We start from the raw sequence: 14812 nt of genomic DNA on the forward strand, positions 1-14812 counted from the left end.
GCTGAACTTCATTGTTCTTAAATTGATGCCTTGATGTCAGGCAGCAGATAAAAGGGCCATGCTCATGTCACACCAAGCAGGCTATTATTGTCTAATAGAATGAATTGCTATAACTACTGAATAGTAAATATAAACAGTTCTCAGAGATCTGTACCTTTTTTTTAACTTGATTCACAATATATTAATTAGCAACTATAGAATAATATTTTATCTGTTTGTGATTTAAAGGGACCGTATGCAGCAGTCAATGATGTACGGTTTATGTAAAGGAATGAGAAACATTGCAGTGGATTTCAGAAACCTTAAGGTTGTCTACGAGGAATATCTATGCATGAAGGCATTATTGCTGCTTGGTACAAGTAGGTATTCTGTTTGTGAATAGAAATAGACTGGATGCATCCCATAAATTGTTCTGTTAATTTGTGAATGTTAATCACAATGCAGAAAATTCACAAATCTATTGTGCCAAGAACTAACATGTGATTATTTGAATTTTCGCCTGATAATTTCTAATTTTGTTACGTCATTTTAGTCCAAAGAAAGCATGACAGGAATAGGTCATTTGGCCCCTCCAACCTAATCTGCCAGTCAAACTGATCATAGTTTATCTGCCTCTGGCTGCTGCCTCTTCTCTGCCAAATTTCTAAAGTTCTCTGATTTTTCACAAACTATCTCCTTCATCTTTAAGTGCTACCACCAGTTAGTAGAAACAGGAACATCAAAATCAGGTCTGCCAGGCTGGGAAGAGCTTCTTCCTGTAGGCTGTGAGATTGATGAATGGTATGAAATGACCTTGGATCTCTTATAAGTGAACTAAGCAAATTATTCCAGAATTTTTTAATTTTTTAAAATTTAGACATAGAGCACAGTAATATGCCCTTTCCAGTCCATGAGCACATACCATCCAAATACAGTAACCCAAATAACCTACAGCCCTCGTACATTTTGGAGGGTGGGATGAAATCAGAGCAGCCAGAAGAGACTGGAAGTGCGTACAAACTCCTTACAGGCTACAACGGATTAGAACTCTAGACACTGGTGCTGTCATAGTGTTGTGCAAATCACTACATTTATACATATTTATTTTGTATTATATTTTTATTATATACTGTGTGAGAAATGTATTATGCATGTGTTCTGTGGTCTGGAGAAACAGTGTTTTGGCTGGTTGTAGGTCAAGTTTATTGCCATCTAACTGTACATATACAATCCAATGAAACAGCATACCTCCAGACCATAGTATAACCTACACAGAAATGTCATCTATACATAGTGATCCAAAATAAATATTTATAAAAATAATTTATGGGTTTCTAGGGCTGATGAACAGTCTTACCATCTGTGGGTAGAAGCCATTTCCCAACCTGGCAGTCCTTGTTTTTATGCTGCTGTACCTCTTCCTTGAAGAGGTAATGGTCCTCAGTGATTCTCTGAGCCCTCTTTAAGCACAGCTGAACATGATAGTCAGATGATAATAAACCTGAACTTGAAGTACCCACAATGATCTAACAATGAGAAGAAAGGCATTTACCCATAGACCAAGAAAAAAAATCTTCAGACCATTTTTATCCATGCTTGATTGAGCACTGAACTTTGGTAAGACAGGAGCAATGAGAAAAAGTGACTCTGCATCATCACTTTGAAGGCACGTGTGGATGGGCAATATTTGTTGACACTGCCAACAATCCTTCCACGTCCTGAAAAAATATAAATCTGAAACCTGATTTTCCTGAAAGCAACTGTCTGCAAGTAGAATATTTATTGTAGAAAGAGTCTAAAGAAAATATGGCAGGAATTGAGTATAATAAATTAAATTTGTTGATATAGCCAGGCCTGAAATGTTGACCATATTTTTCTCCAACTAAGGCCATTTGACCTGCTGAGTTCCTCCAGCGGGTTGTTTTTATTTTGGTTTGTCAGTTGGCTTAATAACACCAATTTGGGGTTTGGAAGGGCAGAGACTCACTTAAGCCTTGGATTAGACTAACACTCTAGAGCAATATTGAAGGAGTCCCACATTATCCTTTTGAATGTGGCATGAATGCATTATACTCTGTTTGGAGTAATTCCCTTGCTCCTTCTCATGGTGTCGAGTGACATTAAAAGTCTGTGGGTGCAATTGCAATTGTATTATTTTTGATGTACTTACTGCTGTGAAGATGTTAACCAATATCACTAATAGCACCTTGAAACCTTGCTGTGTGTATATTTTTGGTCATTGGATCATGTTTCAGTCCTGTGGCATTCACTGGATGCAGGTTCACTATTTTGAATTTTCACTAAATGAAGATTCACTATTTTGGTAAGTAGGTTTTTTCTTGTATATTTCTTGATTAGAAATAAATGTAGAAGTGGAGCTCACATGTTACAGTTTATACCAATTGTTACTGCTTAAATCACTACTTGTTCTTCCCTATTTATTGTAGTACCAACCAATGGCTTAAAAAGCCAGGCTGCATTTGATGAAATTCGAACCTCGTACATAAAAGAGCTAGGGAAAGCCATAGTGAAGAAAGAAGGAAGCTCAAGTCAAAACTGGTACCGTTTTTATCAGTTGACTAAACTTCTGGATTCAATGCATGATGTGAGTAAAATTCTGGGGAATTTCAGTGTACTGACTAACAGGCACACTAGTGAATCGAGTTAATGGTAGAGGAAACATTGCACTTCAGATTGTAAGGTAAAACATCATGAGATGGGAATGTGTAGGGAGTTACCCTGTACAGGGCAGTAACAAGAAGGGGAGGTGTCCTTGTACTCCTGTTAGGTAAAACATCATGAGATGGGAATGTACAGGGCTGTAACAAGATGTAAATGCATCCTTGTACTTACAAGATAAGAGAGACATTGATGGATTGAGAGGCAGGAAGCTAGCAGGGAAAGGATAGCAACAGTTTTAGTCATTGGACAAGTAATGATATGATGATGTTCTAAGCATGTATCCAAGGGTATAAAAAATCACCATTTTGCTGATAACGGCAGAATGCATTCTCCGACTAACTTTGTTAGTCGCAAGTGTTACAATCCGGTAATAAAGAACAAAGAACCCTGATTTCGACTCAGTCTGGTGTTTGTCTCACTCATTCATGAACAAAGCAGACCTAACAAGACACAGTCCATATATTTAGGTTTGCCAAAAAAACTGCGGGAAATTGATATGGTTACAGCATAGATGACGTATCTTTAATAAAAGGGGGGGTGGATACGGCAGCACAATTCGGCTTAAATCTGGCTTTCCGAAATCTGGAAAAATCTGAAATTCGGAACACACTGTATCCCAAGGGTTCTGGATAAAAGATTGTGTACCTGTATAACCCATGTTTTAGCCTGAGCCATTTGTAAAGGCATGAGCAAAAAGCAGACAGGCACATAAATAAAAGGTAGAGGGAGGATGAAAGTAGAGACAGGGGAAGGAGCATAGACCAACACCCAAGAGACCATAGGTGGACATAAATAGGACAGGAGAGAAAAGCTGAGAATTGATCAAGGGAGTGGGTAGCTCTGTGAATGTAGAGTAAGAAAGAAGACAGAGTTTGGGAAAGAGAGACACAAATCGAGAGGAGCTAAAGGAAAGGAGACATAGGGTATGGCAGTGCATAGACCATGGAGAGACATGTCGGCAGAGGAATGGGGTGGGGAATTGAAATGGGTTTCCATTGGGAGATCCCTGCTATTACAGTGGGCAGAGTGAAGATGGACAACGAATCAATCTCCCAGTTTGCGTCTAGTTTCTCCATTGTAGAGACCACCCAAGAGCACCAGATGCAGTAGGGGACTCTCACAGATTCATGAGTGAAGTGTTGCTTCATTGTAAAGGCTGTTTGAGACCCCAAATGGTGGTGAGGGAGGAAGTGTGGATGCAAGTGTGGCATTTTTTGCAGTCACAAGGGTGCAATTAGTGAAGCATGAGTGGACGAGGGAGTCCTCGAGTTAGAAGTCCCTGCAGATGGCGTTGAGGGGAAGATGGTGGGATTACATTTGAGGTGGCAGAAATTGTGGATAATGGAAGATATGTTGGATACGTAGTCTGGTGGGGTGGTAGGTGTCCCATTCCCATGCCTCCATGTCTGACAGAATCACCTGGAAATCAGAAGGAAAATACCTTGTATTCCAACCAGACAGCATAAACAGCGACCTCCAGTTTCTATTAGCCCCCCTCCCTGTTCTTTCTCTCTCGTTTCCTATCCCTATCCAGCTCTTCTCTCTCTCGCTTCCAGCACTGCATTCACAGAGCTAAACCCAAACCCCATTGATCAATTTGCAGCTTTTCTGTCCTGTGACCTCTTGGCTGTTGGCTTATACTGCATCCCCTGCCCCTTCCTCCTTCTCCCCCTACCTTTAATTCAGTCGCCTGCCTGATTTTTGCTCATGCCTTGACAAAGGGCTCAGGCCAAAATGTTGGTTATCTATCTTGTCCTCCTGTGGACGCTGTGGGATTTGCTGAGTTTTGACCGCAATTTTGCGTATTTACTACAATCACTGTCTGCAGACTTTCTTATTTCACACTTATTGAAGAGTGCAACATAATTAAGCTGGTGTGGAAAAGTAGACCCATGAATGGCAGATGAACAGTTAGCGTAGCAGTTAGCACAATGGTATTACGGCCCCAGAAGCCCAGTTTCAGATCCAGCACTGTCTTTAAGGAGTTTATGTTTTCCCCATGTCTGCGTGGATTTCTTGCGGGTACTCTGGTTTCCGCCCAACCTCCCAAAGAGGTATGGGATTTATAGGTTGATTGGTGTATTTGGGCGGCACAGTCTCATAGGCCAGAAGGGCCTGTTACCATGCTATATATAAATTAAAGTGTGAATTTTGGTGGGTTCAACCATGGCAAGATTTGCATGGTGAATGGTAGGGACCTGGAGAGTGGTGTGTCTGGTGCTGGGATCACTTTGAGGTTCTATGAAAGTGGCAACTTGGGTAGACAGGGTGGTGAAGAAGGTCTTTGCCAATTTGTCTTCATTGGTCAGGACATTAAGTTCAGGAGCAGGACATGTTGAGACCATACTTGGAGTATTATACCTAGTTTTGATCACCTAGCCATAAGAAAGATATCATTCATCTGGAAAGGATGCAGGACAGGCTTGAACTTTAGAATCTAGGAGGCTTGGGTAGAGGTTTATAAATTCATGAGAGCATAAATAAGGTGTAAAAAGTCATGATCTTTCCTGCCGCACCCCCCCACCCCTGCGTAGAGACAGGAAATCTAAAACTAGAGGCCATAGGTTTAAGATGAGAGTGGAAACATTTAAAAGGGACATGCAGATGTACAGAATGAGCTATCAAACTAAGTGGTAAAGCCAGCAACAATTGTAACATTAAAAAGACATTTAGACAGATATGTGGTTAGGATAGGTTTAGAGGGATATTGGCTGAAAGCAGCCAAATGGGATCAGCTTGGACAAGTTGGGCCAAATGGCCTTTTTCTGTGCTATAAAACTGTGACTCTTGGTTTAACCTGGGAGGGGTGGACAGCAATTGATCTAATCTATTGAGACAAATATTAAAAGAATTGACAATTCAGCTTTGAAAATGAGAAAACATGAAAATAGGAAATAGGAAATTTTGTTATGTGATATGAAAGTTTATTCTTTTTTTTTCCACATGGCAACATCATGAACTTAGATCAAAAAACCAAAGGTTCTTCTTTGTGTCAGAACAAACATTTCTTACACATTTAGATTTCAGATTTATTGTCAGAGAACATACAAAACATCTCGTACAACCCTGAGATTTCTTTTTACTGCGGGCGCAGCAGATTTACCACTAATTGGTAGTGCAAAAAAGTACACAGCGTAAACAAAGAACTGTAAACTGATAACAAATGTAAACAAACTGCAATACAGAGAGAGCAAAGAAAATCAATAAAGTGCACAAGTAAGAGTCTCTGATTGACTTTGTCATTGAGGAGTCTGTTGATGGAGGGGTAGCAGCTGTTTCTGAACCTGGTGGTGTGAGTCTTGTGGCACCTTTCCCTCTTTTCTGATGGCATCAGTGAGAACGGAGCTTGTGCTGGGTGTTGTGGGTCTTTGATGATTTCTGCTGCCTTCCAATGGCAGCATTCCCTGTAGATGTACTGAATAGTGGGGAGGGTTTTGCCTGTAATGTCCTGGGCTGTGTTGACTACCTTTTGGAGGGCTTTACGCTTAGGGGTATTGGTGTCCCCATACCAGACTGTGATGCAGCTGGTCAGCACACTCTCCACCACGCATCTGTAGAAATTTGCCAGAGTTTCTGACGTCATGCCAAACTTATGCAAACACCTGAGGAAATGGAGGCGCTGGCATGCTTTCTTCATGATGCTATTGGTGTGTTGGGACCAGGAAAGATCCTCCGCGGTTAACATGGTTAGTGAAGGGTGGCACAGTTAGTATTACAGTTAGCAACCCAGGTTCACAACTTCCACTGTTCATATGGAATTTGTACATTCTTCTCATGTCTGCGCAGGTTTCCTCCCTCATGCAGGAAGGAAACTGGAGAACACCAATTAATAGCTTATTTGGTCACATGGATGTATTTTGGCTGCACGAGCTCATAGTGTGGAAAGGCCTGCTGCCACATTGTATTGCAAAATGAATTAAATCAAAACTTGCTCTGGTAAGATCATTCACTAGGGAATTCTTCTTCTGAGGAATTGTTTTCAGAATACAGCATCACAGAAATCTAATATCTTTCTATTACTAAGTCTGTTCTAGAAAATGTTTGCATTTTCACAATGTGGAGACTGCATATGTTTTTTTGCTAATATATGTTATTTTTTTCTTATAGTTGGTTGAAGGGCTGTTGCAGTTTTGTTTTTATACCTTTATGGAATCAAAGACTCTCCACGTGGAATTCCCTGAAATGTTGGTGGAAATAATTAGCAACCAGTTACCAAAGGTCATTGCAGGAATGGCCAAGCACCTCCGGTTTCACCAAAAGTGACTGCCTTAAAACGGGGGGAAAAGCCTTAAAATTATCCTCCATAGCTTTTTGCAAAGTGATCGAATTTTGCAAATGTTTGTCCTGCAAATGCTTGCCATTATGTCATATGCACTACATATGGTTTACAGAGGGTTAGGCCTGGCTGATGTGAAAAAGAAACAGATTTACAGCCAAACACCTGTACATTGGAAAAACATAGGTGGCAGAAAATTTGCACGTAGTTTATGGTGAACTTTATTTTTGTGTACTGCAATACTAGCTTGATTTTATGCATGCAATTTAATGAGAAGTTTACAGTGTATATCAGAAAAGGGAAAACTGTGCCTTTTTTAAGCTTTTTAAGTCTAATGTAGCCAATTTGGACAGTTTACTGTTGTTAATGCAGGAGAACTGGTAACTTGCTTAGTATTCTCTTTATCTGTATGTATTTTTTTATATCAATGGAATTTGAGCCTGATAAAGTTTTCCTTTATAACCATAATTCTGTATTGTATGAGTAAACATGGCCATTGCTCTAATGTAAATGTTTAAAACAAAACTGTTCATTTTGTACAGGTAAGATGCTAATCAACGGACTAGTATTTGAACTACCGAAAAAAAAAAATTCAGTGTGTGATTTGGGAAGACAAACATATTTCTGGAAATTATTTGATTTGTTGTGTGTAAATAATGTGTGCCACACTCTTATGAAAATACAGCCTGGGTTGTATTGCTTACAGGAACTTGCAGTGGCTGTATTTGATGAAGCGTCAATTAATTGCCTTTGGTAATGTGATTTTTTTTTAAACTTTATTTTGTTCAGTTCCAGTACTCATTGGTTCATCAATGCTGGTAGGTTTCTGCTCGTCCTCCGTGATGGAGCCAACACAGTTTCTGTGATAAAATTCAGGACTTTAATTAGGAGAATCCCTTTTTAGTTTCAATAGGAGTGAAGCATTCCTTAATGTAAGCATCTTATAGCATTCAAAGAACCGACCAGTGTAGAATAAAACTAACTCTGATAATGAAAGAAAAGTTCTATTTTTTAATGGTTTTACAGTCACAATATGTATATAGTAAATTTCTGATTCATCTGTCAAACATATTCATGCTTCTTTCTGATGTAAAATATGGAATATTTTGGAGAACAATACCACCATAATATAGGGAAATAACGAGTTCCATTCACGATCTCAGTTGCACAGAATGGATGGTGATTCAAGTTTCTGAATAGTATTGCTGTTAAGTCTGTGCACTGGAAATACCCTTGGTAAAAGCAAGTATTGTCTTCAGAAATCAACCAGAGAAAGAAAAAGCTGAAATAGTTTGGAAATTAATTTCTTCCTCTCCCCCAACCTTTGCAAAGTGTCAAGCACATGAGAACATGTGTTCAAGGTGAAGTGGAGGAAATTTAAGGGAGATGTGTGGAGCAAAAAAATTACATAAGGAATGGTAGAAGCCTGGAACGAACGGGCTGCCAGGTGTAGTGGTGGAAGCAGAAACATTTAATAGACTTCTAAATAGACACATGAATATGAAGGGGATGGAGGGATATCTATCAGGTGCAGGTAATAGAGTTTAAGTTTGATTTGGGCATCATGATCAACACAGACACATGGCGAAAGGACCTGTTCCTTTGCAGTGTTATTCTGCATATGTAGTCTGTTCTGTGCCATAGAATTTACTGCATCAATGAACAGTGGTGTTTTGAAATCATTAAAAGGTTGAGACAAAAACATTTAAATGTGTCCCTTGCTCCTTTCCAGCAAAATCTGGCATACCAATCTTATTGTTTGATTTGACCAAGAACAGTAGCCAGCAAAGATAGACTATTGAAATATGGTATTCTATTTCAATCCCTTTTGGACTTTTTAGGTAATTTAATCATCCAGTAAATGCAGCAAAACAAGCCATAAAACCCTTAAAGCTATTCAACTCCTGTATCACGAAAAGGTTGGTGAAATTGAATGTAGGAGGTGGGGATGTTGGGCAGTATTTCAAATATGTTGCATATTTGTTACATTAATTAATTTAGTTACAATTTATGAATTTCTTAAATGTAAGAGATAACAGTCCTGTATATTATCACAGCATATCTAGTAGAGGTAGTTAAAATTAAAAGTTTATTTTTCGCCGGAATTTTACTCCAGAGATTTAAGCTTCTAATTGAAGTAAAGATTTTTATTTCCAAAACCATTGATCTTTCAGTTTCTGACTCCTTGATAGCTATATTGGCAAAAAAAAATGCTTCGCTAATTACCCATGTGTAACAATGTACTGGGCCAGGTACTGGGACGTCCTGTTCTGTAAATAGACTTTGTTATTGAACATGTGTGAAGAGACAAGTTGGCTTTGTTTTCTTTGCTATTGATCCACTCGTGGTGAGGCTGACATTTTTTCTGTGACTTGAAAACAATTGAGTCCAGTAAAAAAAATCTGCAGCGTATTTACAGCTCATAATTGGTATGAAACTATTATTTAATATTAATGTATGGGCTACTATTCAGCCAGACATTTGCTGAGGATTTTGTACTTTGTGGACAGTTGGATAAATTAGATCCCATGTTGACATAAGTTTAATAATTATGCCAAAAGAAATTTACTTTTAATGTCTTGTTCAAATTTTCCAGGACAGAACACGTTCTTGTAACGTGGCTGCAAATTTCCTTCAATGTAGTTATTGACTCGTGATTTTAACCATTTTCACCAATGCTTTATAGGCAAAGGCTTGATTTTTAAATTGTTTTATAAACAAAGTTGTTGAGAGTTAACTAGTTTTCTTCTTGACAAATTTCACAACTACTCTGCATGGGTGCAGAATAAATGGGGAAAATACTAAATCTCAGATGTTTTTATCAAGGTTTTTATTTGCAAAAGGCGTTTTATCAAAAAAAAATCCTATTACGTGGGCTGGACCCGTTGAGGAGAGGACAGTTTTTTTTAAATTATTTCTGCCCTCCACATTTTTGGAGACTCAAGATAACTATATCTACAACACAAAACAAGTGTTTCTATTCGAGCCATCACTCAGCAAGAGCAAAAATAAAATTTTACACCAGTCGGTTCTGGACCACACCACAAAATTCTTCCATTGAAAGGAGATGAGCATCTGCTATCTCATTAATACAATCAAGTCCCTATCTTTGTATTTAGCTAGGCACTCTATATAGATAAGCAAGTATATATTTTTCAAATTTGAAACTGATCCTTTCACGATACTGTTCAGGTCATGTATTACAAGTTGATTTTGTTTCTTTTGCCAGTTTACAAGCTATATCTTTGCTCATCTCTTTAATTAACCAGGATAGTGTGGAGGATCTTCTGTGGCACTTATAATTTTGAAGTAAATTTGAATGTTCCCCTGCTATTCACAGAAAATATTTAATATTTCAATACATAGGATGGACTTAAAACGCGTTCAAACCTTGGATAACTTATTTTAGTGTTACAAATGGCTGATCTTGAAAAATTTAGATTTGATGTAAAGTGAATGATGATAAATGTTTCTGGCAGAGTAGCAGGCAGGAAGGAAAAAAACTTCAAAGGAAATGGTTCAGATTTTAAAAATACAGCAGTTTCTAAACAATATACTAAAATCTAAAATCTCATGCTTGATTGAGACCATCGGGTATATAAAGAGAGGAAATTGTAAGAACTTATTGAATAATTACAACCTGCCTCGTCAAAATTAAGTTGGTTTCACAAGTTTGTATAAAGTCTGTTCGTTGTTTAATTCTGATGACACTTGGAAAGTCATTGTCACAATACAAAAAAATACCAACAACTTGCAGATGAAATCAGCACAAGGTAGTGGTGTATCATAAAATGTGTTCCAAGAACACAACATTATTCCTTTTAAATGGCTAATAGGTAAAAGTGGATGATTTAAAATTACCTTTAAAAATGTGTGCATGTCCATGTCAAGTTTATGAATATATTCACACACCTCTGGTATAGGCACCCAAAGCATTACTAAAACATAGACCATGTGCAACTTGAATAATTAAATAATCAAAACCTAAACTGTTTAATTCTGTGAATAAATTTAATGTAGGTAATTAATTCAGATAAATGGATGTTTTTAAGAAAATTGATAGTATAAGTTGATAAAATGACAATATAGTTTATTAACCTTTATATAATCTGCCTAATCATGTTGTCTTGACATATTCAGGTTCACAAGAATGTATAGTCCTTCAGTAATGGTGCCAATTTTGGTAAGAATAATTAAAACTGTTTAAACATAAATTAATATTTCCCAGATTTTAATTTTATAAATATAAAACAAGGACACTATCACTTCAAATGTTAAGTATGTCTTTTACTGAAGACAGAAGAACTTGTGTCCATCATGTAGAAATATAAATTCTTAACTATTTTTCTGAATTGTCTAACTTTGATTGTATATTTTTAATGTCCATGCACTCAGATAATGTAAAGACCAGACAATCAAATGTGGCTGTATTACCTCAAAGAAATTTGATCATGTACATTATATACAGGATTATGTGTAATAATTCATTCATAATGTGCCATTTTTGAAATATGGAGGAAAATAATGAACAAATGTTCGCAATTTCATAATTTTAAGAGAATGATTGAATATTATGGAGAGCTTGCTTAACCTCTGTGATCTTCTTAATGTAAGATGACCCATCAATAGGATAAGATCTGTGAGTGGCTTTCTTAAAAATTTAGTTTGTTTGACTTGTGCAAATTCAAAAGGCAAGTTTTTTTTTGTAGAATGTTTTTCGAGAGTCCTGCTTCTCTTTATTATGCTTCAGACTGATCTTTGTGGTACTTCTAAAGTTGTGTCTCATTTATTAGTGTTGCAAATGAAATTTGCATAATTGTGCAGATGTGTAAGTCCAATAATTATGAATAGCCTTTAACAATGCATATAATGGACAGAAATTGGATAATAAATTTGCTTTTACAATAATTGTCTCCCATTGTTACTTAGAAGAGATCCTTTCCTTTCCAGAAAGTTATTGATATTAATTTGAGGGAACTTCAATGCACCATTAGATCAGTGGAGTGATCTACCAATTTTGTGATGGAGGATTACCATTAAATGTGTTTAAATTGTTTCGCATTCTCCTTCCCTATCATTTTCTATTACTGTGTAATAGGAAAATTTCAGCAAAATTATCTTGACACTGCAAATTTCAAAAAGTAATTTTTAATGCAAAGACACTATTCTTGTTGGTACCATAATTCCTCCCCATTAATCAATATATATCCACAACATTGTTGTATTGTGTAGTTGAAATTTCAGAATGCATTATGGGCCCAAAATAGGAAGTTAGTAGTGTAATGGATTTGTGTTAACCTTTAATGTTAAACTATATTTCTTTTATTAAAATATCTCAGTAAAGTAAATTATAGAGTTAAAATATTGTATCTGTATACTTAGTAAGTTAGCTGTGAGTTGGTACAGGATCACACACAGGTCACACCACTGAGAAGAGTGTTCATTCTCAGAGTCGACGTGTCTGGGACAGAGAGAGTTAATGGATTTCAAGTGGGTCTTAATTATTCAAGAACTGCTGAGGGAAGCATCTGTTTTTAATCAAAGCTTCTTAAGCCTCTTAAACAAAGCTAAGGTCAGAGGTTTTATGGATATGGAATGGTTTTGAAAAAGGAACTGAATTTTGGTGGAAATAAAACTGATGGTCATGTGGTTTGCAAGAATTAGGATTCTCCTTGGTGATGTAACAGTGACGTGATTTGGAGAAATATATTACTGAATTCAGACATTTTGAGTTCAGTTATTGGAAGAGTTCAGTTTAGAGAATACAGAAGTCAAAACTCTGTAAAAATACAGGGGTTGAAACCTTGGGTTGAGTTATAATAACCAGAATTGGTTTTGTTTGTTACTTTTGGGAAAAAGGAACACCAAATCAGTGGCTTTTGAAATAAGAAAGACCGTTTCACTGTCTCTTTGGAAAAGAGGACAGATCTATACTGGATCTATTTTTGTGTTGCCACTTTAACCCTTGTCTGGATTTGTGAATGCATCGTGGAAGAAAATAGCCACATTGTGAGTAAAAAAAGCTTGAAGATATAATGTTTAAAAGCACTTTATAATTATTTCTGAACTGAGAAGTTAAGACCTTCAAGCAAGACTAAAATGATGCTGAACGTTTAAAGATTGACTTTTCAGAATGGGACTTTAATTACAGACACACACATGCATTTACATTTGCGCATATTAAGTTTAGACATAAACAAGGAAAGTTATGTTGTTAATAGTTTAATTAAAAACTTATTTTGAATATGCCATTGCCTGATGAATTTTCCATTGCTGTTCCTGTGTTCGTGCTAACAAAGTCCTTTTAGTCCTAAAAAAATAATTGAAAGGATTGTTAGTTTGTAACAATAGATAAATATGTGCAATACCTGCAAGATGTCTGTTGTATAGGGTTATCTAGCATGTGGCCAGCCTGGGTTGCAAATTTGCAAGTCATTATAAGTACTCTGAATAAATTGACTCCTTTAATCAGTCAGGCAGCACTAAAAAGGGAACTTTCACTGATGCAAGTAAATCAGGTAAATCTTCAAGTCAGCATAAAATTATCTTGTCCTCAATAAAATTCCATCATAAGAAATGATGTGGTTGAGAGAAAATTGCACTGTTTTCTTAATCTATCATGAAATAATAACTAACAAATTCTATCTTTTGCCATGGTAATAACAGAGTGCTTTTAAGACTACATTTTCCAGAATGAACAAACGGCATGCACAAGTGCTAGAATCAAGATACAATTCTAAAAGGATTGAGGTACGTCAAAAGATTTTCTTACAAATGTTGAGCCATAGACAATATTAAAAATAAAAATCACTGCAAATATTGTCTGTCAATGCACGTTAACCCTTTTTTTGTGCAATTGTGTTTTTCTGTGTTCGTGGCCTTTTCTTCATCAGGTTAGAAATGGAATTCATCACTGATTGTGGTGTTCCTGTCAGCTAAGCCAGTGTAATTTAGTTCACTCTTATCCTATTATTATTTTGGAGTTCCTCCTGGATATATTCCTTTCAAATATGTATCCCTCACATATAATATCGTTAAATAAATTGTTTAAATAACAGTTGATGTTTATATGCTTAATAAATAAGAGGAAAAATCTTTTGTGTCATTAACTACATAAGTATTATTTGTAAAACATGATGATATGCAAATTATAAAGATTGGAAATGTCTTTGTATAAACATTGCTATTCTTATGCAAAAATGTCTTGACCGTACAAACTTTTGTGGCATTTTCCAATTGGTACACTATTGCTGGTGGCTCGAGGAGGATTTACACTGGGGAATCTGCCCTCAGATCATATACAAAGTTGAAGCTAGTGTAAGACCAGTGCATATCCTGTTGAAGAAACATGGATGGTTAGGCAGAAACCTGGAATATAGAGCTTTCCATGGGGAAGTGTGAAGTTATGCACATGAGTAAAAGCAATTAAAAGTTGGATTATTATTTAAATCTTCTTTCTTTGGCTTGGCTTCGCGGACAAAGATTTATGAAGGGGTAAATGTCCACGTCAGCTGCAGGCTCGTTTGTGGCTGACAAGTCCGATGCGGGACAGGCATACACGGTTGCAGCGGCTGCAGGGGAAAATTGGTGGGTTGGGTGTTGGGTTTTTCCTCCTTTGCCTTTTGCCAGTGAGGTGGGATTATTTAAATAATGAGAGATGATGTAAGATCTTTTCTTTTTCAATCTTTTTATTATTATTATAATTTATAAACACATACAGTTCAAAGAGATATAAAAAATCTTTGGCTTGGCTTCGCGGACGAAGATTTATGGAGTGGGTAAAAAGTCCACGTCAGCTGCAGGCTCGTTTGTGGCTGACAAGTCTGATGCGGGACAGGCAGACACGATTGCAGCGGTTGCAAGGGAAAATTGGTT

The 14812-nt window shown here is 36.9% G+C and overlaps 2 protein-coding genes across 7 annotated transcripts in view; one reads left to right on the forward strand and one right to left on the reverse strand.

Annotated features, from left to right (window-relative positions):
• The window catches only part of LOC138743313 (glucocorticoid receptor-like), a 118732-nt gene extending 106887 nt beyond the window's left edge, over window positions 1–11845 (forward strand). For all 6 annotated transcript variants that reach the window (XM_069898457.1, XM_069898456.1, XM_069898460.1 and 3 more), the window contains exons 7-9: window positions 229–359; window positions 2427–2584; window positions 6769–11845. In XM_069898457.1, coding sequence (XP_069754558.1) covers window positions 229–359; window positions 2427–2584; window positions 6769–6924 — 445 coding nt within the window. In that variant the 3' untranslated portion in view covers window positions 6925–11845. The remainder of the gene's footprint in view (window positions 1–228; window positions 360–2426; window positions 2585–6768) is intronic.
• A 1212-nt stretch (window positions 11846–13057) lies between these two features.
• LOC138743312 (rho GTPase-activating protein 26-like) overlaps window positions 13058–14812 on the reverse strand; it is a 155639-nt gene continuing 153884 nt past the window's right edge. Inside the window, exon 25 of the mRNA XM_069898451.1 lies at window positions 13058–13247. Within this exon, the coding sequence (XP_069754552.1) occupies window positions 13228–13247 (20 nt within the window). The 3' untranslated portion in view covers window positions 13058–13227. The remainder of the gene's footprint in view (window positions 13248–14812) is intronic.

Source organism: Narcine bancroftii, chromosome 9 (assembly GCF_036971445.1).
Source record: "Narcine bancroftii isolate sNarBan1 chromosome 9, sNarBan1.hap1, whole genome shotgun sequence".
NCBI classification, from domain to species: domain Eukaryota; kingdom Metazoa; phylum Chordata; class Chondrichthyes; order Torpediniformes; family Narcinidae; genus Narcine; species Narcine bancroftii.